The 27,392-nt window shown below is 32.8% G+C and overlaps 8 protein-coding genes across 11 annotated transcripts in view; 4 read left to right on the forward strand and 4 right to left on the reverse strand.

The window, feature by feature from the left end:
• LOC143353769 (scavenger receptor class B member 1) overlaps nt 1-7,915 on the forward strand; it is a 45,896-nt gene extending 37,981 nt beyond the window's left edge. For both annotated transcript variants that reach the window (XM_076787332.1, XM_076787333.1), the window contains exons 8-11: nt 35-321; nt 1,500-1,618; nt 2,130-2,255; nt 5,981-7,915. In XM_076787332.1, the coding sequence (XP_076643447.1) occupies nt 35-321; nt 1,500-1,618; nt 2,130-2,255; nt 5,981-6,271 (823 nt within the window). In that variant the 3' untranslated portion in view covers nt 6,272-7,915. The remainder of the gene's footprint in view (nt 1-34; nt 322-1,499; nt 1,619-2,129; nt 2,256-5,980) is intronic.
• Nucleotides 7,655-10,737, reverse strand: Pll (serine/threonine-protein kinase pelle). Its single transcript, XM_076787336.1, has 4 exons — nt 10,525-10,737; nt 9,791-10,417; nt 9,131-9,570; nt 7,655-8,871 (listed from the first exon to the last, which is right to left on the reverse strand). Exons 1-4 carry the CDS (start codon nt 10,637-10,639, stop codon nt 8,530-8,532), a joined length of 1,524 nt encoding a protein of 507 aa, XP_076643451.1. The 5' UTR covers nt 10,640-10,737; the 3' UTR covers nt 7,655-8,529.
• A 133-nt stretch (nt 10,738-10,870) lies between these two features.
• U2af38 (U2 small nuclear riboprotein auxiliary factor 38) lies at nt 10,871-13,090 on the forward strand. The gene is made up of 5 exons (XM_076787354.1): nt 10,871-11,266; nt 11,347-11,434; nt 11,599-11,665; nt 11,817-12,105; nt 12,256-13,090. The coding sequence occupies exons 1-5, from the start codon at nt 11,223-11,225 to the stop codon at nt 12,491-12,493; spliced, it is 726 nt and encodes a 241-aa protein (XP_076643469.1). The 5' UTR covers nt 10,871-11,222; the 3' UTR covers nt 12,494-13,090.
• Nucleotides 13,091-14,295: 1,205 nt separating this feature from the next.
• LOC143353774 (transcription factor YY2) lies at nt 14,296-17,466 on the reverse strand. 2 transcript variants are annotated; one of them, XM_076787345.1, is made up of 3 exons: nt 16,938-17,466; nt 15,033-15,627; nt 14,296-14,932 (listed from the first exon to the last, which is right to left on the reverse strand). In XM_076787345.1, the coding sequence occupies exons 1-3, from the start codon at nt 17,422-17,424 to the stop codon at nt 14,818-14,820; spliced, it is 1,197 nt and encodes a 398-aa protein (XP_076643460.1). In that variant the 5' UTR covers nt 17,425-17,466; the 3' UTR covers nt 14,296-14,817. The 2 variants fall into 2 exon arrangements, with proteins under 2 accessions (XP_076643460.1, XP_076643461.1); XM_076787346.1 differs by having other exon boundaries at nt 15,033-15,588; nt 16,938-17,464.
• A 280-nt stretch (nt 17,467-17,746) lies between these two features.
• Pen-2 (presenilin enhancer, gamma-secretase subunit) lies at nt 17,747-18,965 on the forward strand. The gene is made up of 3 exons (XM_076787357.1): nt 17,747-18,061; nt 18,135-18,239; nt 18,434-18,965. Exons 1-3 carry the CDS (start codon nt 18,001-18,003, stop codon nt 18,571-18,573), a joined length of 306 nt encoding a protein of 101 aa, XP_076643472.1. The 5' UTR covers nt 17,747-18,000; the 3' UTR covers nt 18,574-18,965.
• On the reverse strand, nt 18,692-23,155 carry Mfs16 (major facilitator superfamily transporter 16). Of its 2 annotated transcripts, XM_076787334.1 has the most exons (10): nt 22,955-23,155; nt 22,003-22,874; nt 21,843-21,921; nt 21,628-21,763; nt 20,790-21,158; nt 20,185-20,229; nt 19,801-19,999; nt 19,427-19,575; nt 19,025-19,327; nt 18,692-18,938 (listed from the first exon to the last, which is right to left on the reverse strand). In XM_076787334.1, the coding sequence occupies exons 2-10, from the start codon at nt 22,277-22,279 to the stop codon at nt 18,879-18,881; spliced, it is 1,617 nt and encodes a 538-aa protein (XP_076643449.1). In that variant the 5' UTR covers nt 22,280-22,874; nt 22,955-23,155; the 3' UTR covers nt 18,692-18,878. The 2 variants fall into 2 exon arrangements, with proteins under 2 accessions (XP_076643449.1, XP_076643450.1); XM_076787335.1 differs by lacking the exon at nt 20,185-20,229 and having other exon boundaries at nt 22,955-23,152.
• On the forward strand, nt 22,874-25,958 carry Fancl (E3 ubiquitin-protein ligase Fancl). Its single transcript, XM_076787347.1, has 8 exons — nt 22,874-22,936; nt 23,768-23,965; nt 24,049-24,395; nt 24,712-24,819; nt 24,887-25,134; nt 25,235-25,424; nt 25,515-25,742; nt 25,820-25,958. Exons 3-8 carry the CDS (start codon nt 24,093-24,095, stop codon nt 25,913-25,915), a joined length of 1,173 nt encoding a protein of 390 aa, XP_076643462.1. The 5' UTR covers nt 22,874-22,936; nt 23,768-23,965; nt 24,049-24,092; the 3' UTR covers nt 25,916-25,958.
• LOC143353776 (NADH-cytochrome b5 reductase-like) lies at nt 25,933-27,277 on the reverse strand. The gene is made up of 4 exons (XM_076787348.1): nt 26,995-27,277; nt 26,685-26,919; nt 26,368-26,579; nt 25,933-26,167 (listed from the first exon to the last, which is right to left on the reverse strand). The coding sequence occupies exons 1-4, from the start codon at nt 27,260-27,262 to the stop codon at nt 25,977-25,979; spliced, it is 906 nt and encodes a 301-aa protein (XP_076643463.1). The 5' UTR covers nt 27,263-27,277; the 3' UTR covers nt 25,933-25,976.
• Nucleotides 27,278-27,392: the final 115 nt, after the last annotated feature.

Consider the following 27,392-nt stretch of genomic DNA (forward strand, 5'->3'; position numbering starts at 1 on the left):
TTACGAATGTATTTCATTGATTTTCTTCCGACAGAAACACGATTTGCAATAGCGTCAAAGGATGCACCGAGGGAGAACTGTTCCCAACGCATTTGGACAAGCACGCGGTGTTCAGAGTCTACAGGAAAGCGTTCTGCAGAGCTATTCCAATCGTGTTCAAGGAGCAATTATGGCTGGAGAGTGGCCTGGAAGGATATCTCTACAGCGTAGCCGACGATTTCTTAGACCCGCCGGACATGAATCCTGATAACAAGTGCTTCTGCAAGAATCCGTCGAAATGTTTGAAGAAAGGCCTCTCCGATATGACGCCGTGCTATTACAGTGCGTATAATTTTTTGGAAAATTAACTGTCCTCCCGTATCCTTCCCATTTAGTAATTTTACCCGAGACAATACTCGTGTGAACCCTTCGTTTCTCCATCGCATTCTAGTAGCTTATGATCGTAGAAAGTAAGAAAAAGACTCACCGCTTGAGTTTTCCTCGAAGTACCACCTAGTTCCTGCCAGTTTCGCCGAGGAAATGCACAATAGCCGGCAGCCTGCAACGTCAAATGTCGAAGTTTGAACTTTGGGAATGTAGATCGGTGCGACATTAACAACCTGACATTTTCGAGAAACGATTCGCTGCATCGGTCTCAGAGTTTTTTCATCGCCGGAGCAATTGATCTTTCATTTTTGCCGAGCACCTTCTTCCTCGAAAAACTGTCCGTACACGAGTATGCAAGAAAACTCGATTTCGAACGAAATTAACCAGCCATATATGTACCAGAGTTAGGCACGTTTCATTTGAAATAAGATTAAAAATAATGATTTGAAATAATGAATTATTCTAAATATTTTAATATTTCTATTTTACAAGTAACATAGAAAATTTCTTCTCAGTTGGCGTTTAAATCGAACAGACCATTTTCGAATGCTATTCTATTTCAGTTACATTGTCCATTTAACATAATAAATATTCTCACCTCGGGAGGAGGTTATCGAAGCAACGAAATCAATTATTAAAAGATATGCCAATTTTTACGCTTTTAAAATTGTTTTATGGTACGCGAAGTGAAGAGAATTTTTGAGAGTACGAATGAACATTTTTTTTAAAAATGATTCGGTTGTTCGAATAAACTGATATATGATTATTTCACATGACATGCAACCGAGTAGTATATTATCTTAACACTAGATTTACGGGACCCGTCAAAATCACAGGTTCTAATGTTTTTAATTTAATATTATTAAGATTCTAAGGATGCATACATAAGAAATTATTTAGCAAATTTATTTCTTTGGGTATATATTATTTTTAAAATATTGCTAAAAATGTGGGTAGAACGCTCTTGTTATTTTTATGAAGAAATGCAAAATAGTCGCTTTTAGTGCTCCGTAAACCTAGTGTTAACGATTATTTTTTAAATAATTGATTTCGATAATGCCCGAGCCCGATTATCGAATAGATAAATTCGTTCGAATGAAATTGAATAACGTATCGTCGAATCGTTTGCTCAGAGATTCCAGCAGCGATGTCTCTGCCACACTTCCTCGACGCGGATCCGAGTTTACTCGAAGACGTCGAAGGCCTCAATCCGGACCCTGAAAAGCACAGGACGAGGATCATTCTACAACCGGTAAGTGATACCGAGAAACTCGACGAACTCGAGAATCGTCGAACGCATCTTGCCAGTGATGCGTTCGATTTGAAATTGAATGGAAATTAGGATCAGAAATTGCAAACGGTACGAAACGAGCGAACGTGAATCGAGGGATAGCAACCAAGTTAAATTGGTATTGATAAATGACTACTTTCTGAAGTTAATGTGAGTTACACATTCGTATACTAAAAGCACATTCCTCGTAACGGGAAAATGGGTTTCACAAGAGAACCGGCGGAATGGGAGAAGAACGCATTCGCAAACCGGTCGTCGTTTATTAGTTACCTAATCGAACGATTATAATATCTGGTGGAACTAGTGTAGCCGAACCGTTGCTATAGATAGGCCAACGGGGCTGTCGACCTCGCGAAATACTGAAAATGCATAATACCTCGAAAAATAGAAGACCGAGGGAATTCGATACTGGTTTCTCTAGATCTCCGATTCGCGGATCGACGATTCACAATTTTATCCTTTTCCTTTGCAGACGATCGGCATTCCGATGCACGTCAACTCGAGAATACAGATCAACCTCGTCATGTACCCTACATCTTACAATCCCAAGATCAAGGTCTTCAACGACTTGACGGTGCCGCTATTCTGGAGCGACTTGGTGAGTATTGTCACACTATGTGTACACATATTATCATTAACGCGTTACTCTGCGATTTATATTACGGTTGCAGCGATTAGAACTTCTTTGTCGTTCGTAGCTTTCTAAAAGAAGATGAAAATTCATGTCTATTGTATGTCTACACAGTCAGCAAAATTTCCGTAAATTCCATTGTGTTTTTGATTGATATCGACTGAACTTCTAGTTGTTACCGACTGGGATAATCAGTGCAAAACAATTTGCCACATTAACGGAACTTAAAGGCAGCTAGGTACATCAACTATACATCCGTGAACTAAAAGTATGAATAACCGCGTTTTTATAGCTATTTTGAAAAATGGTAGCTACATATCATATTTATAATCACATGTATATAATCGTTAACATTTTAACTTTATACAGAAAGTAAATTATTATTCATTAACTGGAACTATTTTTGCACGTTCCTTTATCAGAAATACGTATTTTTTAAATTAATCAGGAAAAATATTTTATTCGGTCGTATTTGTTTTTTAAAATTGAATCAAAATCGCGTAGAAACTACGCTCCAATAGTTATTATATTAACAGCAACATAGAATTTGATTTCGGTTTAAAGGAAATTAACAACAAACGTATTTGGTAAATTCTGTAGGAAATCTTCGTCACGAGTCTGACACGATATTATAGTGCAAAGTGTTGAACCACTGATAAGAAATAACAACCTCGATGAAACTCCTGAAAACTTAATCGACATTCTGACGTCTTATAAGTGAGTGTCGTTAAACAAATTGTCGGCCTTTAATGGTTGAATCTGCGAGCCGTTAAACAGGAATGTGCAAGCCAGCGACCTTACATTATTTTAAAGAGCAACACGAAAGAACGCGTTTCTTACTGGAAATAGTACCAAGGTACGCTGATGAAGGCGTCTTCAAGGTTAACACTCCCATAAAGTGAACACTATATTTTCCACCCTAAGCAGTCATAGCCGCCCGCAAGGCAAACTCCACATCCTGCGGAGCGAGATCGTTAAAGATCTCAAGGACATATCGAATTGAATTCGCGACAGGGTGCAGAACCGTCATGCGCCCGTCGCAAAAACTGATCATTTGCAAATCCTTATATGTATCCCTATCTGATTTGTAAAATACGCGTAGGGTGAGTGAACCAATTACTGTGGCGATGCCACTTACTTGCAATATTAAAAAAGAGATATGTAACATTATTAACTGGTTTTACTGAAAAGAATTTAATATCTCTTTTCTAATACAATGCTTTCAAAATAAGTATAGTTAATATAGGCAGAGTAATTGGCCACCCACACAGTAATTGGGTCCGTTGCCCTATATTAACCAAAATTTCTAACATATTTCTATCGGATCTTTTTATCTTGAAGTTTTAATTGGCGATGGAAAAACCGTTTTTGTGATATTTATCGAGTAACTTCGGGAAAGTGGAATTCCCGTGAAGATTCGCTGTACACTGATGATATCCTTTTGTTCTTGTGATTTATATGACCTTGCACATCAAGTTATTGAACTCGTTTGATACAGGTTTCTATTTAAGGGAACGACGCCGACCAGAGATTTTCTTTTCGTACCTCAACCTTGTATGTTAGAATCACGCCTTTGGCAAAACTAGTACTTCAAGTATTCGGCGTTCTCGAACGGACACGGCCAATTACGAAAAGATATATCGTTCTCCAAGAATTTTGCACCAAAATTCCAATGGAATACGTTCCAATTTTTGCACCCAATTCCTTTCGATTCATTTTTTTTTCCTGCCAAATGCGACTTTTCTCGACACCGTGAAGACATCCTTCTCTTGAAATACTGGGAGCCAATGAAATATACGAAGAAAAGAATGTTTAAATTATACGACACATTGTTTGTGACTATCAGACTTATTTAGCAGGTGTTAGAACAAGCACAGTCGCCATAGCGTTAAAATTAGCGCTGTGTAAAGCTATGTCCACACCGAAGCAGCATCGAGCAACTTTTTCTCGCCTCTTGTGTTCTTCTTCTTTCGTATTCGTCGAAAAAAAGAAGATGGCGGCAGGAAGCGACGAAAAGTTGCTCTATGTTGTTTCAGTGTGGACATAACTTAACGAGTTTCGTTGATTGAAAATAGATGACCGATGAAAATTCTGCTCAGTGTCGTCCTACGATTATATTGAAAATTCGAAAAAGCGCGAGAACTTTGAGACCTACTTTTGAGCTCGATATTTTGCAACATGGCTTCATTGAAACTTCAACTTCCTCTCGACAAGCATTAAGTTCGATAAACTTGTAAACATTGTTGTTTTATTTCTGTAACGATAAAACGCGCGTTTAGTAAAGATAGAAAATCAATTTTGTTGATAGCAGTGTTAAAAATAATACGTAATAGACGCTGTTTTTCGCGAAGAAGATTCTATTATCATAGCCGTCCACTTCACTCCTATGATGTAAGTCTGAAGTAATGGTAATTAGTGATTTTTTTTCATTAAATTTATTGGCATCGTGTTCTAAACCAACACCCGATAATATCGCGTTACATGTAAACAAATGTCAGCCTCGAGGGAATTAATATGCGAGCGGTGACATACGCGTAAAAAGGGAAGCCGCAAAAGGGCCCCTATTTCATGCGGGTAGCACGCATAAAAAGTTATTACGTCGCAAATTACAATACTTCTTGCCATTTAGGCTACGAGTGTACAATAACAAATTTTTCCGCTGAAACTTTTCAAGATCTGGCAATAAATAATCTTTACATCAACTGGACCTCAATGGAATCAACTGTTATTGAACTGTCGAGCGAATTTTCCAGAATATTAAAAATTAACTTTTCAATTCATTAAAAATATCAATACGTTTTGCGATAATAGAAAAATATATAATCTACCTAGAGTAAGGGACCTAATTACTGCGGGGGTACCAATTACCGCGCCTATATTACTTATTTTTAAAGCATAATGAATATTAAAAAAAAAACGCTTAAAAGTGGAAAAATTGCCGTTTTTCACGATTTTCGACTTAAAATCGCACTTTTAATCGTTTATAACTCGTAAACGCATTAACCAATATCGGTGAAATTTTCAGCATGGATACAATTTATTCGAGCGAATCAAATACATTCTTTAAATTTTCAATACAGGCTCAGATAAAAAGGCTGGAAAAACCAACTTTTACTATTTCTTTTGCGATTCCGACCAATTCAAACTTTTTTCAAAAATTTTTTACACCTCGTCTAATAAACTAATCCTTCTAACTTCTCAATAAAATTCAAATCATTTGATCTAATTTTTAAAAAGTTATATTGCTTCAAATAGTGTAGACTCAGTTTTGCTCGTTAGTGTAGTTCAATAATTCCCTATTCGCAAACAAAGAGATTACGTATGAGAATCGCTATCATGCAATCAAATACGTATTAAACACAAAGATTTGTTGGTTAAGTTTTCATATGTTTATAGCGGTACCATAATCATAACAAAACATATTATTCAAAAAAACTATGGTCTCCGACTGCGGAACCACTGAAGACTTTTTGGACAAGGTTCGAATCCCGCACCGGGCCAATTTTTTTTCTCTTTAATCAGATGTTTTTTCGATTTCTAACCGTATGATTCAGGTTACGCTATTGTAAAAACATTTTTTAACTATATTTAAACTATTTTTCAATAATTTTCCGGAAAAATATTTTTGGAGTACTTTCGGCCTTTAGTCATCTACGGGCTGTATTACTTATCTACTTAACATTTGTTTACAGTACATACCGTCGCCGCCAAGTGATTTACTATTCCTAATGAAACTGGTGGTTCACGTGGTCCCGGTTGGACAAACGGTACTAATTTGGTCGCTAGTCGTCGCAGGACTTGTAATGGCGATGTTATCAATTCCCGCCATGCTGTGTTCTATTAATCAGCAGCAAGAACCACTTCCGGTGGAGAGACGAGACAGCACCGATTTAAGGATACCTCTCAACTACGGGCAATACACGACGATACGCATACTACCGGCTATCAAGAAGATCACGTCGAGGACCGATCTATTTAGTTAACACCTCGGTGACTGTATTCGAAAAAAACCGTCAAGTAAACACACGTGATTAACAAAGTTATACCGCGAGAAACGTCCTTCTTTACACTCTTCGAACATATGACGGGTGAAAAACGATAAAAATATTTGAACGCGTTTGTTCTTGCGAGCAGGGGTTGCCGGTACTCCTTCCTACTTTTAACGGACTCAGAATACGAAGGTGTCAGGTATTCTACGTTACGGTACACATTCAGGGTTTCGTGCTAAAAATATTTCCCTTTATGGATCGATATTATTCTTCCAGGACATTCTTACCGTTTACTTCGACACTAATTCCAGTGAATTTTTGAAAACCGTTCTTTGCTCCTTTTAATTGTAACATTATGAACACACTCGATATTTCTTGCTTAACTATGGCATTTCTGATCGATCAGTCACAGCTAATTATATTTATCGCAGAGATAGAGTATTTATAACTATGCGAATTCAACTTTGTCGAATAAAAGCTTTTGAAAGGAATAAGTCGCATAGAAGTTTATGGTAAATTGAAATGTCAATTGCACGATTTGTAATACAAAAGCGGACCCTCGTAAATTGGTCTACAATTGAAATTAGTAATTAAAGTACAGAAATGCACGGCTTGTCGATCCGAGGAATACACATATATTACGCCCGAAATGACAACGAAACTGACGCGAAAATTTAAAAAAGTCTTACCGTATTTTGCCACTTGTTGTTTGATTGAATTTTACGCCGGAAGCGCATTCCCGTACTACTTACACCAAACGAACTTCCGTACACGTTACTGCATTTTGTATTCCGCTTAATTTTTAACGAAGGTATTGTACCGTGTTAGTTTTAATATTTTAGCGAGTACAAACTATGAATTGAGTATTCCATTTTCGAAGTAAACGTGTTTAACGCTTAAGTATACGTATAAATATAGTTTTTTAACCCTATCACTCCATTGGGCAAGATAATGCCTTCGAGAGAGAGGGAAAGCAATAAACGAAGAAGACAACATCAAATGGATACATGATCCTTCCACTTGCTCAACACTAACTCTCTTTGTTCGTGTCCATAAGGCAGTTTGAATTGTTAGCCAATAAAGGCGCAGAACAAATTCTTGCTAGTGTTTTCGAACGTTTCGTTGTCCACTCTAGTTGCGCGACGTTATAGGGGAAAAACTGTATATTACCAGATATTACTATTTTGTACACCGTAGTACTTTCAAACATCGTTTGCAGATTGATATTACACTAGGGAAACAACTAGCCAAAATAATTTTCTATTATTTGTACACCTTTTCGATTTAGAACGTTGACTAAAATTAAAGTAATTTAATTTAAAACAAGTTGATAATGAAATTTGGAAAAGTTGGTAGAATTTAATTTTATTTGGCATGTTTCTATTTATTTTGATTCTTTTTCTTAAAGGAAAAGTATATTTTACAACAATAATATAACTATTATACTGTATTATTATTTTCTTGAATCGATTCCTTATTTTTTTGATATTTTCATGATTGCAACTATTGTTAATGTCATATCTCATTTACTGTGCTAGAAAAATATGTAAAATGTAGTTTTAGGATTACAATTGTACAAATTTTAGAAACTATATTAATAGATTCATTTTTATAATAAATAATTAGAATGTAACTGTACATGTTTATAACATTCAATGTTTATTTCAAATTTGTAATAGAATTACTACTACAATTATTACTAAACTACAACTAATTTGAATTATGAACCCTTTTTATTCATACCAAAAGCATCTTCTATATACTTGTTAAATTTCTCTTTATCCTTTAAACGATGCACTCTAGAACTATTATTTTTATATTTTTATATAACTAGGTATATTGTGTGAAGGATATTATCTACATCTATGTAATGCTTATAAAATTTATTTCAAAAATATGTTTATTGTACAATGTAACATGTATATATGTGTACACTACACTCTGAATATAGTGAATCAAATATAAAGATAACAAAATAAAACGAAATCTTCGAGCAAAGTACAATATTGTTTTAGCAGATAAAGTACTATTGACTACTATGAATCATGCAATTCAATCAGGATAAAGTAAAAAAATTCCTTAGGAATCGGCAATAATTTGTTGCATGCAGCAATTTAACATTTAGCAATTTAACTGTAAAATACACATTTCCAAAATACCTTATACACTCTATAAAACATAAACTATATACAATTAAAAAATTTTTAAAAAATGCACTTATCACAAGATAGAATATACTTATGTATATAAAATTACAAATCATTCAATTTTCCAAAAACAATATGCATTTCGGGCCTATTTTCTGCCATACGATTAGCACACCATTTCCCCAAAAGTATTAAATTATAGTATACTTGTTTATCTTTTTCACCTGCTTTTTTATCTATCAATAAGTACAATTCTTTATCATGCCAACAGTCAATAAAATCTTTTAAAAATTTATGTTCTGACCTGGAATCATCATATGCTGGCAAACCAGTAGCTAATTCAAATAAAACTATACCAAAACTGTAAGTATCTACTTTTGTAGACAATTTTCGTCCGTGCAGAAATTCTTCTGGAAGATATGGCCTTGTTCCATGAATTTTACTCACCTGAAATAAATGTAGAAAAATGATATGTATAACATTCGGTTATGAATAAATATACTTATTCAGGCATGCTCCGCACTTTCCCTTAGTTTGATACTCTCTATCCAATATGATTTAAATTATGTAGAATTTATTAAAAATGGTGAATTCAGTAAGCTGAAATCATAATTCCGACTGTCTTGAATAGATCAAGTTTTAGAGCAAACATCTCTACAACTCTACCACCCAGTAATAACTTGTTTAAAATAAAATGTTGATTTACTTTCATTGAATCCTTTTCAGGCCCCTCTCTTGCTAGACCGAAGTCGCCAATTCTTGGTTCAAAATTCTTATCAAGTAAAATATTAGCACTTTTTATATCACCGTGTATCAAAGGTTTCTTTCCAATTGTATGTAAGTACTGTAAGCCACGTGCAGTTCCTTTAGCAATTCCATGGCGTTGTATCCAAGTCAATGGTTGGCTATTTTGTTTTACCAGCAATCTGTCCTCTACAGATCCATTCTTCATGAGCTGATATACAAGACAAGGTGCTTCACCACCTAAACTATACGCGTATAGAGGTAAAATATTTTCATGCGGATAACCATTTAAAATTTTTATTTCTCTGAGAGATTGTTGAAGTTGAACTACATAACTGTCATCCGAATCAGCTCCTCTTTTTTCTATTTTTTTAATAGCTACATCTGTATTCTTCCAGATACCTATACAATACGAAACCAAAAGAATAAATTAAAAATTTGTAAAATAATACCTCTGATAGAAATTGCATAACTATTAAAGGTGTGCGAAAACTTGTAAATGTTGGGCGGAGGTAGAGAATTTTATAGTCTTGACCTGATACCTTACCGACCCATCCCAATCATTAGGTGCCCTACATTTTTAGATTCTCGCATACCTCTAATAACTATATTAGAACATTACCTCTATATACAGTTCCAAAACCTCCTTTCCCCAGTATGTTATGCTTATTCCAATCATTTGTGACTATAGACAATTCGTCGTATGATGCATGTGGCAGAGTTGCTTCAGTGCATGGGAATATTGCATCGTTATTTTTTTTTACACTTGTAGGGCTGTGCTGCAAAGAACCTGGTGAATGATATGGAGCTGCTACAGAAGCGACAAGTAAGTTATTCGAATTACTTGGTGTAATTCCAATCTGCTCAGCTTGCATTGGTTGATTTAGAATTTTATGAGAAGCTTCTTTAGTATTTGCTTCTATAACAATTTTTGGTACATTCGGTTCCGGTGGAGCAACTTGATTAAAATTTTGAGTACCTATCTTCAAATCTTTAGTATTTTTGTTGAGTCGCTTCCCGAGTATTCTATGAAGGTTACCTTCTCCGCTATAAATTAATTTATGAAATTTCTCATCGATATATGGTTTCAATGGAATCATTGATTGATAATGTTGCATTCTGGATAATAAAACAAACAATTCTAATATTGTATGATTATGATGGCCCCACATTGTTAATAATTCATCCGTCGGATTTTTCTCCTTTCGCAAACTCTGTATTGTCAACACATCGTATTCCATCAAAACACCTGAAAAAATAATACTCTCTAATGCTTGTACAAATAGGAAAATCCTTCAAAAAATTATATTACTGGTAATAAACTGTATGTAATTTAAAATTCTTTTTACATCTTACCAGCTAACTCCTCCCACTTGTCATTTTGATTAAGTATTTTACAAAGTTCCGACCGTTCGAAGAATGGTAATTGGTAAATATATTTGATTTTATCGATACATCTTGAGGAGGACATGGTGCATAGCTTGTGATATTTTTATCTGTAAATACAGCAGTTATAATAATTTTATACAAAATTGTGACGTCTGCTGCGTCTGACACATCGTACAAAAATTTTCCTTTTGAAATGCATACAGCACCATCTATTCAAGTCACGAGTTGCCAAGCAAAAGCCGGAAAATGTATCGATAAGGTTGGTAGGACGTGTACAACTAGCATGAACTAGCACGACGCAGAACATCTTTGTAACTCCATGCGATTATATGAACTATTTGTTAATACAACAAAGTAGGAACATTAGAATTGATTAGACTAATCAATATACTGATGTAAATATAAAATTATATATTTTAGAAGGATTTTCATTTATTCGGATCGAAATAATTATGGGACAAATTTGTATGCCCTCTAGAGGCTAGATGATCAATCTAAAATGATCGCTGTCTCAAACTTGTTAAATGAGCGTTTTATAACACCGCGTACGCCATTTTGAAAACTGAGTCGCACGCAAAACGTTGTATATGTTGTGGAAAAGCGGCTTTCTGCATGCTTTAAAAAACACAACATTCTGATTTCAAGATACCAAGAAACCACCAATAATGGCGGAATACTTGGCATCAATTTTTGGTACAGAAAAAGACAAGTAAGTAAAAGTTTCGTTCGATGCTTGTTTGAATGTTTCGTCGAAAAGCTCGACGTTATTTCGTTTTTGTATCATTGCAGAGTAAACTGTTCGTTTTATTTCAAAATCGGTGCCTGCCGACATGGTGATCGATGCTCACGTATTCATAACAAGCCAACTTTCAGTCAGGTAAAGATATTTTTCTTAACCTTTTTATCCTGTTTGACTTCCTTATTATTTCTAATGAAGTGTAACTTTCATGCACTGATGCTTTCTATTTTACGTTGATACCTGTTTATTTTCATGTTGTCTTTAGTCTTTGAGTAATAATATGAATAACCTGTTTGTTGCAGACATGTTTATTACAGAATCTTTACGTAAATCCTCAGAATTCTGCAAAAAGTGCGGATGGATCTCATTGTAAGTATAATAAAGTAGCATTATCGGTTTGTCAAGTAATAATTTCAAATATACCGCAGCAATAGTCATTAGATTATCGTGTATTTATATTGATAAAATTAATTGAAACATTTCACGCAGTTTATATAGTCTTCTAAATGTGTTTCTACAGTGGTTGCCAATGTATCGGACGAAGAAATGCAAGAACATTACGACAATTTCTTTGAAGATGTTTTTGTTGAATGCGAAGATAAATACGGTGAAATAGAAGAAATGAATGTCTGTGACAACCTGGGAGATCACTTGGTTGGAAATGTTTATATTAAGTTTCGGAGGGAAGAAGACGCTGAACGAGCTGTAAATGATTTAAATAATAGATGGTTTGGTGGAAGACCAGTTTATGCTGAACTTTCACCAGTTACTGACTTTAGAGAAGCTTGTTGTCGTCAGTATGAAATGGGGTATGTATGTTTGTGAACAGTGTAATGACTGCTGGATTAATAATCCTTTTCTAATCATTTCTTGTAATATGCTTGTAACATTACTGGTTATAAAAGCTATGAGATAATTTACAGATTTTTTTCCATATTGAATATTGAATATTGTTTCAGAGAATGTACGCGCTCTGGATTCTGTAACTTTATGCACTTGAAACCTATTTCTCGAGAATTACGACGCTATCTGTACAGCCGCAAAAAGGGTGGCAAGGGTCGATCGAGATCGCGATCACGATCTCGTGGTCGCGATCGCAAGAGGAGATCACGATCCCGCGATAGGAGATCTAGATCCAAAGATCGTCGAAAAGGTAGAGACGATAAGGGCAGAGATGGACGGTCTGGGAGGTATTAACTATAATTTCCATCTGTAATAATTCCTGATAGAAGGATCCAAATCGAGTTATTATCCTTTTGACTATCTTGTCAGACAAAACGTACGTAAAAGTACATTTTTAAATTTTCATTTACTAGTTGTCTAAAAGAAAAAAAAAACCGAATAACATTAGTTTCATTACTTCGACAGTAATAAGTTGTGTAAAACAGATAAACGGAACATGATAAGATGTGTACTTTTCTAAAAAAGAAATAAAATTTAATGCACACATATTTGAGTTTTAAATATTACGCGTTTAGGAGTGTCAAAATTATTTACTATACGATTGTTTTAGAATTAAATAAAAACGAACGTCGCTTCTTTCTGGATGTTATATATTAACATCAATAGAAACAATTTTCCTTTACTTTCAATCAAACTTAATAAATTACTATATGACTGTATAAATTACTATATAACGATAAGTAGATATAAATAAACTTAAAATTCTTATACTTTTTAATTCATTTTCTGTGCATTATATATGGACATCGTGACTGTATAAAGTTATCACAGTATAAAAGAAATTTTGCATGTGTAATAACAAAAATAAAAACAACTGGAAAATTATGTTTACTTATTTCTTTTAAATCCAAGCAGAAAAAGAGTGTGTACTGTGACACACCCACGCATACACACAACTGTAACGTTTGAGTGCACGACGATTACTTTTATAAATCTCTAATTATATTTGACATCATTTTCGAAAGGAATGAACAGGCTTATTTCTACAAAGTGCAATAAATTATATCAAATGCTCATGATATTAGTGTTGATAAAAAATATTTATTGGCAGACTAATACCAGATCAAGCATCTATGTTTCCATCAGGCATTAAAAATTCTACAGAGATTTCTCAAACTTCTTTCCACAAGCAAATATTGCTAATTATATAGGCCAAGTTACATTACATGCTACACACTAGCAAAATTCGTATAAATGTTTCATACTTTATTACAAATTGAAATGGTTAATTTAAAATGTTTATAACTCATAAAGAAAACTTAATAATTATAAAAATTATTTGGGATATAAATACAGAACAAATGAAAACCAAACATTATGTGGTAGGAAAGAAATTCAAGATTATAATCTCATACAATAGATCATGTTCACCTCGAGTTTTTTTTTGAAAAATGAATATTCAAGATATATTTCTAAAGTATTTCTGTTTTGGTGAACATACACAGCTGTAAAAAAAATGAAATGCATAACTCTAAAGAAACATTTATGAAAGAATATACTTTACACAATTTCAATAAATTATCCAAATTTTTTTTATAAATAATGTTAGAATTATTGAATATAGATCGAATTGTAGGTATGCTTTAACGTTGTAGCTGCATGTATAAAATTGTGATATGCGAATATTAATGAATAACGATGTAATGGGATACACGCAATCACCATTTAATACAATCGATATTATCTATCTATCTATGAACTATTGCTTCTTACTTCGAAATGACACGAATTTCTTAACAACTTCGTAACGTCATTGCATCGATGCACATGTATACATCACAATGTACTCGTGAATATCACGGATAAAATATATCATGTCAACGTACGTTTTACGAATGAATCGGTTTTCGTTTCTTTCCTTTTCAATGCCGACAATATTAAACACGCATTCATCTGATCTTACAATGTTTACCACCGTCTATTTTAATAGACAACACTTAAAAACCTTTTAATAATTTCACAGGAATAAAGGTATCATATTTTGCGGACATTAAACTATAATATACAATAGACGCATTTATGTTTCCTTTCCTTTCTTTTTCCAATGACTATTAACAATTATCATTATATAGTGTAAAAAGTATATTAGATGGTACAATTAAGTCCGACGGAAAAAGACATATCTTGTAATTTATTCTCATCAGAATTTCTCCAAAATATACTGTATACAATATTTTAGTTTAAGTATAAATATATACAGTTTTGTTATGAAAGCGCACTAGGTATCATTTAGTTACTCGGACATGAGATTGAGCAGTGCGCAACATTCTACCATTTATATGTTTCAGAAGACACACTACCTTCTTTAGCGTAGTTTTACTTTATTTTTTCCTTTTTGTGGTAGTATAGTGCTCGTGTTATCAGTTTACTTTTGCGTCCAAGCACAGAGGTATAAAGTGATTAATTAATTTCATCTCTTAAGATAACTAACAGCTTTTAGTAATGTCCTGCCCACATCACTTGTATCATGAAAATATTTACACTGTTTAGGTTACTAATTAATGATTACGATATTCCATAGTAAGTTTAGTAGGATATGAGATCATTGTTTAGGGGGGCTAATCAGCATAAACAATGAACTGTTGATTATCCACATCTGCAACTTCAACTTGAACAAATTGAGGCTGTTGAAGTTGAATTTGTTGTACTTGTCTTCCAATAGCATTACGTGACCTATAAATTAATATTAAATATTACAAGATATTTCATGTTTATTACGTATTAGAATCTAAATAAATTAATATTTATAGGAATAAAATATATATATACTTACTTAGCTTTCGCGTGCGTTAATATGTGTGACTTTAAATTCGTTGATTGTGCAAATTTTTTACTGCATCCATCAAATGGGCAAACATAAGGTCTGTCTCCAGTATGAATTCTAACATGAGTACGAAGATTGAAATCGAGACTAAACCTTTTCCCGCATCCTTCAAATGTACATTGAAAAGGTTTTTCCCCCGTATGAACCAACTGGTGCCTCTTCAACTTAGAACTTTCAACAAAAGCTTTTCCACACTCTGCACATACATGTACTCTTGGTCCATGGGTGTGTAGATGTTTACGCATCGCACTGTTGTCTCTAAACATTTTTGTGCATCCTTTGTGCGGACAGGCTATAGTACGTTCAACACCATCTAAAACAGGTGGTTTGCGTACTTTCAATTTGTGACCAGGTCTAGCAAATTCAGCCAATTGTTTTGGATCCGACAGGTCAAGACCTGGCATTCCGTCAGAAATAGAGCTTCCAGAGTGGTTGAATTTGGCATTGGATTTACCAGTCATGTATTCTGTGTAGTCTGGATCAGGCTCTGGATTTGAGCCTTCATCTGGAACATCCACCAGGTGAGGAGCTAATAGGACACTCCCTTTAACAATAACAAACAAGCAGTCCCAAACAAAAGCTACTGTATTTATTTTTGGTTAGGAAGATTTTATATATATTTTTTTTTTGTGTACTTAATAGTAAAAGCTCTTTATCATGTAGGGAAAAAACATTTAAAAGTAAAAAAATTTTAGCAAACGATATATACAAGTGTATAAAATGTAAAACCAAAAAATACATACAAATTTCAACATTTTATAATTAATATAGTTTCTTATGAAAAAGTAAATAATGGCTAACACAACATTGTTTTAATAGAAAATTATTTGACACGTGTAATGTCCTTTTAATTAATTTTTTCAAAAAATACAACTAACGAATTTTTAAAAAGTGATATACAGAAAATTAGTTTGAAAAAGAATTAAACATAATAGACTAAAAATATACGCGTATACAAAATTCGACTAGTACCAAATATTTAAATAAAATTAAGTAATTAAAAGTAAATATATCTCGAAAGAATTATTCTATTGTTATATCACAGTTATGTTCAGATGAATTCATTGAATATATTCAATCATTTATTTATATAATAAAACGATGCGACAGAGATGACCATGGTTTACATTCATATTTCTAAATTTACATAATAAAATTATTTCATAACATTTCACGTCGTTATCCAAAATTCGGAATTGCGTTATTTTCGTGAACATTAAAATTACTTTGATGTTTCAAATAAATTAGACGTCCATAATTGTTTCTATTAAAGTTACAGGTTTTACATAGCATGACGTAAGAAGTCAAGAACGACTGTGTTCATATCTGCACGAATAAATCTAACATTTCTAAATAATTGTACAAATAAAACATGAAATTAGGGATTTTATTTAATATAAATATACAAGAGCTAATACAGATACAACGACTAAATAATTAATTGACGTTATGCAGTGACTAAAATAAAGATAACGAGAGCACGGAGCTCTGCTTGTTCTGCTGTAAGTGCATCTCCGCCATTATCACTCGGGAAGATAGATCCACGTAAAAGAAGCCATTTTCAAAATATGGCTGCCCCCTGGCAGCATAATGGCGTTCCCTCGATCAAAACAAACAACGCAAACTGTCAATGAAATCGTGGATAATAAAGAATTCAAAAATAATTCGTTGATTTCTGTGACAGTCCCGTAAGAAAAGCACGGTATTGATTCGAGTCCACCGGAAGTGCGTACTAACAGTGTGCATAGAGATAGAGGATACCAATTGCAAAGCCTCGGCAATGTGTTATCAACGGTGTGTTACATTTTTTTCAGTTAGCAGAGAAGATGGGAAAATAAACGATTAAAGACTTACCGTCGTCGGTACCTGAGGCCCACATCGTCACCGAAAATTCACCTTCGAGCGTCTTGATTTGCACTTGCTTCTGCTCCCACTTTCTAGCCTTCGTTTCCGAGCCCATTTCCCCAAAGATCGTATGGTCGGTCGTTCGAAATCTCGCGGTGCCGCTTTTTCTGGCCTTTTTAGGACCTTTCCTCGACGGACCGGGACTCGATTCGACATAAATATCGTTCTCTGGAACCGGGATTTGATCGTATACGCTTAGCGGATCACTGCCGACGATTTCCTCTTGCGTCTGTAGTATGATTTCTTCGCGTCCAGGCTCTGGAAGTGGTTGAAGGGCAATCATCGGTTGCCCATCCTCTCCCTCGATAGTTGTCTCCACGGTCTCACAGGGTATTTCCACCGGTATTGTTTCTATTTCAACCTCTTGGATATCTGGTTGAATCTCCACTTCGGTTATTATGTCCGAGGACGCCATATTAATCTCCGCTGACGCCATGTTACTAATCAAAATGGCTGGTCACGAATACTCGCGCGACAAGCGGGGCGGCAAGTTACCAGTCACGTGACTCTCAATCCCCACCATTGCTCACGGGAAAATGGTGATCATTCAGAATTTTCTTTACCCCTCTTACCATGAAATTCTTCGATTGTAATGCAGGATTTTATGCTAGATGAAATCAACGTTCTCTATGCACCTTCCTAAATTGTAAAATAAACAATAGGATTTCGTCGACCAATTTGTATCATTTAAATGAATTACACGTTCGATCGATTTCTCATGAGAACCGCTGAAGCACATTCTTTCTTACCGTATCCCTTTTAGTATACTGGTACGCCATCTTCCAGAAAACGTGAGTAACGCTTTTAATCCGAAAGAAAGTTAGGTTTTGCTTTGACACATCACAAATGCATTTGTTATATTATTGTTCAATTTCAGTTAATACCTTAAGTTATTATTTTAATTTTACCTGAATGTACTTTTCCCTTGTATAGAATAATTATTGTGCAAATGCATTTTTGAATATTTAAAACAAGATTGTAGGTTATACATTAAAAGTTCTTAATTGTCACAATGGATTTGTCAAAGATTTCGAATGATAAGAAGCTATATCTTTGCAAATGGTATTTTCGTGGTGAGTAATGCTTAGTTATAAATATTGTAATTATTTATGTAAAATGTACACGAGTATTTTGTTTGTTTCATAGCCGGGTTCGCCTTTTTGCCATTTCTTTGGGCTATAAACGCTATTTGGTTTGCCTCGGAAGCTTTTACTGCTCCACATTATGAGGAACAAAAGCAAATTAAAAGATGTAAGTCACCAAAAATTACTTTGAGTAAAATTATTAAACAAATTAGTACAACTATATCATGTTAACCCTTTAACTACAAAAGGAGTATGTATATATAAGCTCTCACATGTCAATCAATATGTTCCTAGTATTATTATGTATGCATGTATAAATGTAGACTTGATAACAGATATTTTATTAAACTAAAATTTCAGATGTGATATTCTCTGCAATAGGAGCAGCTATATGGACGGCTGCTCTTCTAGCATGGACTATTACATTTCAAACGCAAAGGACAGCGTGGGGTGAATTTGCAGATTCAATTAGTTACATAATTCCTACTGGTATTCCTTAATTTTTTCACTTGCTGACCGTCACTTAGTTACCAATCATTTTATTGTTTATGTATGAATAAAAAGCAAGACTGTCCTGCAGTCTTGTCCTGCGTTCGGTTAAATTATAATACTCCATCATATATAAAATATAGCCTTTATTTTAATGTATTCAAATAAAATATTTCTAACACATAAGCTTTAGACATATGTATAAACTACAATGATTTATACATTTTATAATATTTGTAAAAAAAAACTAATATTTCAAATGCTGATTAAAATAATTTATATATTCACATTATTCTTTCTTCGACACAAAACGAATTTAAACAGCTCTCCTATAAAAATATATTTGTAGATCTTTGTAAACCAATCGTGATAAAAGCTGAAACAATAAAAGATTTATTATTAATCATCATTTATTAATATTTGTCATTGATTAGAAATATGTTGTTGATTAAGGAAATTTACCAATAATGCCAGTAAATCTGCAGACATGAGCATATAAAATACATTGTGCCAACTACTCCAACGTGATATTAATCCTGCTAGTAATGGACCAACAGCAGCACCGATACTGCCCGTTCCGTCAATGATGGCAGTGACTGTAGCTAAAGCTTTAGAATTATCTCCTAGACTAGGATGAGTTCCTAGTTCAGCTGATACAGCAGTTGTTATCAAAGCATAAGGTCCGGTAACTAGTAGACCAGCTAAGAGCAGTAACATTACGTAGGTACCCAAACCCGTACTTCCAACGAAGTCGTATATAAATAACTGTATCAAGATTATATAAATTAATACACATTACATATAGAATATTTATGTTTGGAGAATAATATTTAGACTTTGTTTACACAAAATAATAGTACATACTACGGGAACCGCAAGTGCAAGCATAACTGCACATGTTACAGCACTCATACCGCTATAATCAGATAAAATACCAGCTGCAATTGCACCTGCAATACCACCAACATCAAATAAGACAGAGATATCTGCACTGAATGTCGCACCATAAGTAGCTGAAAAAAAGACAAAATATTTATAACGTGTCTAAAATGTGTAATAATGTATAATGCACAATGTAAGGAGAAACTAAATATCAAAATATAAAGATTAAAAGAAAACATTGAAATATAAACTTCTATTTGAATTATGAAATTTTCAAGATAATATATTTGCATTATGAGAAATTCATCTGCATATGAGGATTCATCTTATAGAATTATAATGCAATGATTACTAACTTGATGCTGAAATATACAATGGTAACCAGTACAGGAATGTGTAGCTTACAAGCTTTGCAAAAAATAAGGAAAGAGAGTATTCTATAACTCCAGGAATAGCAAGGGCCCCCATAAACCCAATTGCATTTCCTCTATGATGATTATGTGGGCGTCTATGCCTTGACAATATTGGGCTAGTTTCAGATCTTGTACTTGTCTCCTTTAAACAAATTTTCTTCGTAAGTATAACATAGGTGCATTCAAATTTTATATTTATTTTAATGGATACTAAGAAGGTAGTACGAGTACTTATATACATATAATAAAGAAATAAATTATATTTTATGTTAAGCCAGTTATATAAAGTGCAATATTAATTATATAAAAAACAAACCATGCACTTACATTAACACCAATCTGTTCGCGGTAGGCACAGCGATAGATGAGACGCTAAGTACAGCAAATGAGTTATCTTTAGTAAGCTTATGACATGTGCAAAAGATGTAAAAAACATAATAATTATGGACTTATGAAAATATTTTAATATATGTATGTTTGTATAGCATACGAAATACATGAAATTAAAAAAAAAGGTTATAATAGAGTCCAAAAGTAGAAAGCATTTAACATAACTGAAAACGATGTAAGACATATTTTATAATTATATCATATACATGAAATACCTTCAAACAATTATCTACAGAGTGTTAAAAAAGTTTTTGCACACTCAGTTTGTTTAAATAACTTTACAGGCAGAATAATAATACGTTATTTACGAAAGAAAAATGATTAATACTTCTGCACCAGCATATTATTTTGTATACAATGGCGTATCAAGAAAATTTAAATTGTATGACTGAATGTGCAAGTACTTTTCTGGCTCATTGTACCATTCAAGTGCAGAGTACACAGTAGCAAAACAATGGTTATGAAGTATTTCTATCAAGGCATTGCATGCTGATAACCATACAAGAATTCCATTAAGTAGCAAAAAGTGTTTTTAAACTTACATCTTCAATATCGTTATTACAATTTCCACAATCTTCTATACCACTGCTGTCATCCGAACTGTGGATAACATCAAATTTTCTATATCCGGGAGGAACAGGTGGAATACATCCTATGTCTATAGGATTGGGTACCAGAAACAGAAATATTACAAATCCTGCCAAGCCCATTGTGATTCCAGGTATCATGAAACTTAAACCCCAATCAGATTCCACGAATTCAGCAGCTATTATAGTACCCAAAATGTTTCCTAACGATGTATGGGAGTTCCATATTCCAAAAATTAATCCTCGTTTCCCTTTACCAAACCAATTTCCAACAACTGTAACTACACCTGGCCAGCCTGATGTCTGGAAGACACCAGCAATTGCCTATAGAAAATCAATAATAAAATATTATAAAATACATGTACCACAATCTGTACAATGATTTACAGTCGGAGACAAAATTAAGTGGACACCCTTTAAAAACTAATAACTTTTTTCAAATTGAACCATTACGACTTGAATTTTTTTTTGAGATGTTAGAAGGATTAGTTTACTAGGTAATGTGTAAACAAAATGTTGTTTAAATTACTATTTCTCTGAATTTCAAAGAAAAAAGTGAAGGTCACGATTTTTAATTTTTTATCTGTGCCTTTACTGAAAATTTGAAATATGCTTTTTATAGATTCACATAAGTTACATATACACACAAAGTTTAACAAACTATTCCCTCTAACGTCTCAAGAAGCTCAAGTCGTTTGGTCCAACCCAAAAAAAAATTATTAGTTTTTAAAGGGTGTCCACTTAATTTTGTCCCCAACAGTTCTTTTTGTAGTATAATAATATGCATACGCACCTGAACTAGAACGAAGTACCATAAACTATGAATATTGTATGGCCTAGCAATACCAAAAAGATAACATGATATACCTGATGCAAGCATACCAAATGTAAGAAAATAACGTAGATTAACTCTTTCTGCTATGAAACCACTATACAGAAAAATATAAAGTTATGATCAAAATAGTATCTTTATTGTTTGTATCATAAATAAGCTCACTTCAATGTCACCTGAGGAACATAGCTGCTGCATATGCGAAGAGAAACGCAGAATCCAATATTCCAAGTAGTGCTGGAGCATTTTCGGTATCTGAAAATTACATAATTATATAAAACAGTATAGAAATATATTTTACACAATTATTATTTTTAGCGATAAGTTTGCACTTACCAAATGGAGCCCAATCACACCATGTATCTCTATTGGTACTATTAATTAAAAAATTTGGCGGTGGTGACAAACTGCTACAATTAAGGCTCAATACATTTTTTACCACAGATATAGGCTTTCGTGTCATATGATAGCAAGTATATGCTAAATATGTCAGGGCTAAGATACCACCTTGATGCCATGACATTCGATTCACTCTGCGATGGGGACAGCATTTCGAAACTGTGGATTCTAATACCTTGAGACCCCATGGTTGGTCTCTTAACGTTCCACTCATATTTACTACAGAATATTCTTCTTTTATTCTCTTAATGAGTTTTAAATATTATTGTTAAAATAGCTTTATAAGCCTCTTTTTACTTTGTACTTTTCAGTTTACTGTTTTTTATGCTTATAAATCACTATATCAATTTGTATCTATATCATTTCAAATGATACAGGAAATATTTTAACTTTTTCAATAATACTTTCAATGAAATTAAATATAATACTATGCACTTTCCATTTAAGATTTATTAGCTCTGTATTCTTCTATATACAATATCATTTGCTCATTATTATATGCATTTCTTGTAATAAATTTACTATTGATTAAGTAAAACTCAGTATCATTCGTAAATACTCTTTACAAGAAATTTGTTCCATTATGGCAAATTAACATTTTATTATGTATATAATAAAAGTATATCGTTTCACACACGCACACACACGCACACAACGTATATATATATATAAATATATTTTTTCTAGGTGATGCTATGTGTGCGATATATCTTTCATACGTTCTCTTTACTATTGTTTCCTTATCATGTCCACGACTTCACATTAGCAACAGACTAGTAACTCTAACAGAACGAACTGTGACTCATAACCTATAACAAAGAGAACATCACGTTTGAAACACAGCAGTATATTTAAGAAGTAGTAACATTTTGTAAGTAGGAACACTTACTTCACACGTGGTACGATGCGACATCATCACATTTTTTTACTATCTGGAGGAGAACAATGGGAAATGCACCGTTAATCTCAATGGAATGTTTACTATCGAAAGTGACATATGATAACGACGTTTGAATACGTGAACTCCATTCGTGTGTGCAAACGTTTTACATATTTGTACACGAATACAGATTCTCGTCGAAGGTCATTTGACTTTGAATGACTCAATCGGAAATCAGTGAAAAATGTAATAAATTATTTTCTATTTATTCAATATAGATTACTGACAAATGAAACGTGTTAGTCAAAATTATACTTAATTAATACTTATATTCTAGGCTTATATTTTATTATAAAAATTGCAAATTATTAGTCAATAAATACGTAAGTTCAATTATGTCTTAATTACAACGTCTATAAGCATAGATTATATATGCAAAAATTTGAAAAAATAATTAGAAACACAAATTTATTAATATAGAGCAAAATTAAAATCATTAACAATTTTGTCTTAGAAAAGTTTTCCTTAGATATAATTGGATGTACAATTCGATACGTCAATATGCAATATGTATACGTATTGTATACATATTCCATTATATATGATTCCTGATAATATGATACGTATATAGTAAACACCTGTAAATACCGAAAGTGCTAAAACGCTATGAGAGCTATCTGTCGAGGAATCGAATAAATAAATCTCCCATTTTCAAAAAAACATGTCTATATCTACATATGTATGCGTCTACATACTGTCCCTATCTCATACACTGATATATATAGTATATACATATCAGTGATCTGATAACGTGGTACTCAGGATGGCAAAGGGACAAAGAGAGCGAAATCACCGTGACGTCATGCGATACAGTCGAAGTAGTAGTGGTAATCTTGTCAGCGAATAATGAGAATATGTGTGTCTCAAGTGTGTGAGTCCTGACCAATCAGACGGTTCCTTTGCGAATTCTTTTCGCATTCCTTCCGAGTAACACGTTATGAGGATACCTCTCCTGTGATAGTAAGTATAGGTAGTACCGCAGTGGTACTAGTATGAATTTAAAATTTGATCAACAATTGTTGTCATTTGTTTTTTTTTTGCAGTTAATGTATCCGTGCAATAATTGAGATTTAATTCATTGAGCATAATGGCTACCGATGATTATGATTCTATTGTTCAATCGCATCCTGAAATGATATTAATTTCTGAAACACCAGCCGTTTGGCAGGGATTTTTGACAGTGTCTTGCCGATCGAATTCCGGACGTAACATTCGAATCAAATTAAAGCTTACCGCACCGAGTTATCCATCCTTACACGATGCAAAAATCAAGTTTGGTAAAGAAATTACACTCATTCGCAATTCTATCGGTTTCAGTAATCAAGTAAAGGATCTAATGTCAAAGACGAGAAAAGTGTCATTGTTTTTGAGACAATTACAATCGCTTATAGTAAGTGGCAGAAAATACCTTACATGTTGTATCAACTTCTTTCAAGTTTTATAAAGAAGTTCATGTTTCATTTGTTGTGAGGTATATATGTAAATAAAAAGAATAATTCTCTGCAATGGCTTCTTACACTGCCTTTGTAACTATTCAGGGTATTCAAATTTCTTTTACTAGTCTATATGATTTTGATTAGACATTACTTTACTCTTTTTCCATTCAGTTTTGGTGGTTTACTTGTTAAGGGACTAATAATTATTTATTACTTACACTTATTAATTTTACATTTAAGTCTACAATTAATATATTGTAATATGAACAGAGTAATTTCATCGATGTTGCTTACATTGAAGATAACATGTATGGTGCAACAGATAACAATGCACTAGACATATTGCAAGAGTTGAAACTTGTTCTTGAGATTCCGTCTGTACGTATGCAATTTTTAATACTAATACTTTTGATCCACAACAATTTATAACTTCGTGTTCTTGAAGGATGTCCAATTATTATCTGACTCTAGTTTAAACACATTCAAGTTATCTATGAACAATGTTTGTTTAAAATTGCAAAGGACAAAGAACAGAGTTCGTCCATGGACTGTTATCTATTCTGATTTACCTGAAATTCCTAGCTTTGGACCTTTTGAAAAGAATGTATCAACATTGAATATAGCACGAAATAAATTCAAATTGCAAGTGGAAATGCTTAAAACAGCTTGGTTAAATCTACAACAAATTGATAAGTAAGTTAATCTTATAGTAAGATTGACTTGTTTGATCTTCTCGAATACCTTGTCTTTAAGTTTTTTTAATAATATGCAAATATTATTTTTTATTACATAGGCAATGTAGGGTAGTAGATCCATTACAACCAAAACCTTGCCACCTTTACCGCCGAGTTTTTCTAACTCCATCATTATCGATGTTTGTAAGAATAAATCCTTTGAATCCTACGGATTTACCTGAAATTAAATTCTTGGGTAGTGAGACAGAAGTTGAGCTAAAGAATGATTTTATATCTAAGAATGTTCATGTATGTAAATATATATTTAACTATATGTATATTACACACTTTAATCTCACTTTATAATATAAAAGTATTATGTATTTTGATACTTTACAGAATTGGAATCCAAAAGACTGCGTTATAGACAACTTAATGATGTTATTAAATATAGAGGAATTTCCAAAAGAAGAAGTAGAAGAGCGTATGGAAGATGAAAATGCAATTGTCACTGATGAAGAATGTTGCATTTGTTTCTCTATGATGTCAGACAACGAATTACTACCTGATAAAATTTGCAGTAATGAGAAATGTCGAAGACACTTTCACACACCTTGTTTATTGAAAGTATGTTCCTTCTTAAGACTAACGAATTACACAAAAAATACACTTGCCTTTTGACATACATAGAATATTTGTTTCAGTGGCTGCAAGCTGTTGCTGGTAATCACATTATATTTGACCATATCCATGGTAATTGTCCGCACTGTGAGGAAAGTATATCATGTTGCATTAAATAAACTTTTCAGTCACATATCATTATTTAATGTCAATCACGTGACATCTGTGCTTGACAGTTTATTATTCAAATACGTGTATGTGATTACAATTCGTACTTCTTGTCCATTGTTCAACAGAGTTATTGAATTCTGGAGAACCGCATATTAGGACTAACGTTGTGCTATTCATATTCTTTTTAAGAATTTGGTAAACTGACTCCTCATGTAAGCGGCCAGGCTTTATGTCAATACCATGAAGATTGTGAACTTCATCTGAAACATAAATAACAAATAGTTTTTATCATTTGAATGGAAGAATAGTATTAGTTAATATTAATTAGAAACCAAAGATTTGTATTAAAATTGTTATACAATATTAAAATTTTACTAATAATATATTATTATATTAATATTTTTGTAATTAAATTTAATAAATATTTAGAACATATAATGTAATTAATAGTTTGACATACTTAACAATTGTGATATATAAAATATAGATGTGAAATTCCAATAATCCGAGAAAACTTGCAATTCTTTTTTCAAAGGAATCTGTGATATCCTTCGAAAACATCCTACAAATTGGATCCTCGTCTCTTCAAGTTCATTATCTATAATCGATTTAGCTATGGGATACATTACAGTTATTCCAGATCCCATACAAAACATAACTATATTTTGAAAACTAAAATAAGATAATTAAAAGTTGGTAATTATGTTATTATTCATCTTCTCATAATTTGTAAAAAAAAAAGACTAAAATATAATAATCAATAATCGGTTTTCAAACCTGTTGCATGTATAGTTGAAATTTCCATATGGCCCTCTTACACGAATTTCATCACCTATTGTTGCATGTCTTAAATATGTACTAAATTTGCCATTATGATAAAGCCTAATTAAAAATTGAATACTGTCGTCTGTGTAATAAATAGGAGTGAATGGCTTAGTTGCATCTTGTAAATGTAACATAACATGTTGTCCTGGTTCAATTAATAAACATACATCGTCTTTTTTATCATTTTCTGTGAATAATATAGAAATTTTATTGACAATATATATATTTTTTAATAGACAAAAGTGTTATGTGAGAAGTTTACCTTGATATTTCAGAGAAAGTAAAACATAAGAGTCTGCAGCCTCTTTTATGTCGGTTATTACAAAATTCTTATATGAGAACTCACACAATATATTTTTACTGATTTGTACTTTCACATTTCCTTCTTTTTTCTTTTTGTATTCTTCCAATAATTTTGCATGTATATCGAAGACACAAGGATTACATCCATTATGACAGCAATCTTCTTCTGACGGAGTTGCTGGTCTACTGTTATCATTGTTATTATCACTAATATTATCAATATTCATATTGTATGAACTTATTTTATGCAATACTCAATATTAACTTATTTTATGTTTATGAATGTAATAAACTTTATCACGAAACATGATAATAACAAAACTTAGCGAAATTTCCGGTATATAAATTTAATTAACG

The sequence above is a fragment of the Halictus rubicundus genome, chromosome 4 (assembly GCF_050948215.1).
Source record: "Halictus rubicundus isolate RS-2024b chromosome 4, iyHalRubi1_principal, whole genome shotgun sequence".
In the NCBI taxonomy this organism is placed as follows: Eukaryota; Metazoa; Arthropoda; class Insecta; order Hymenoptera; family Halictidae; genus Halictus; species Halictus rubicundus.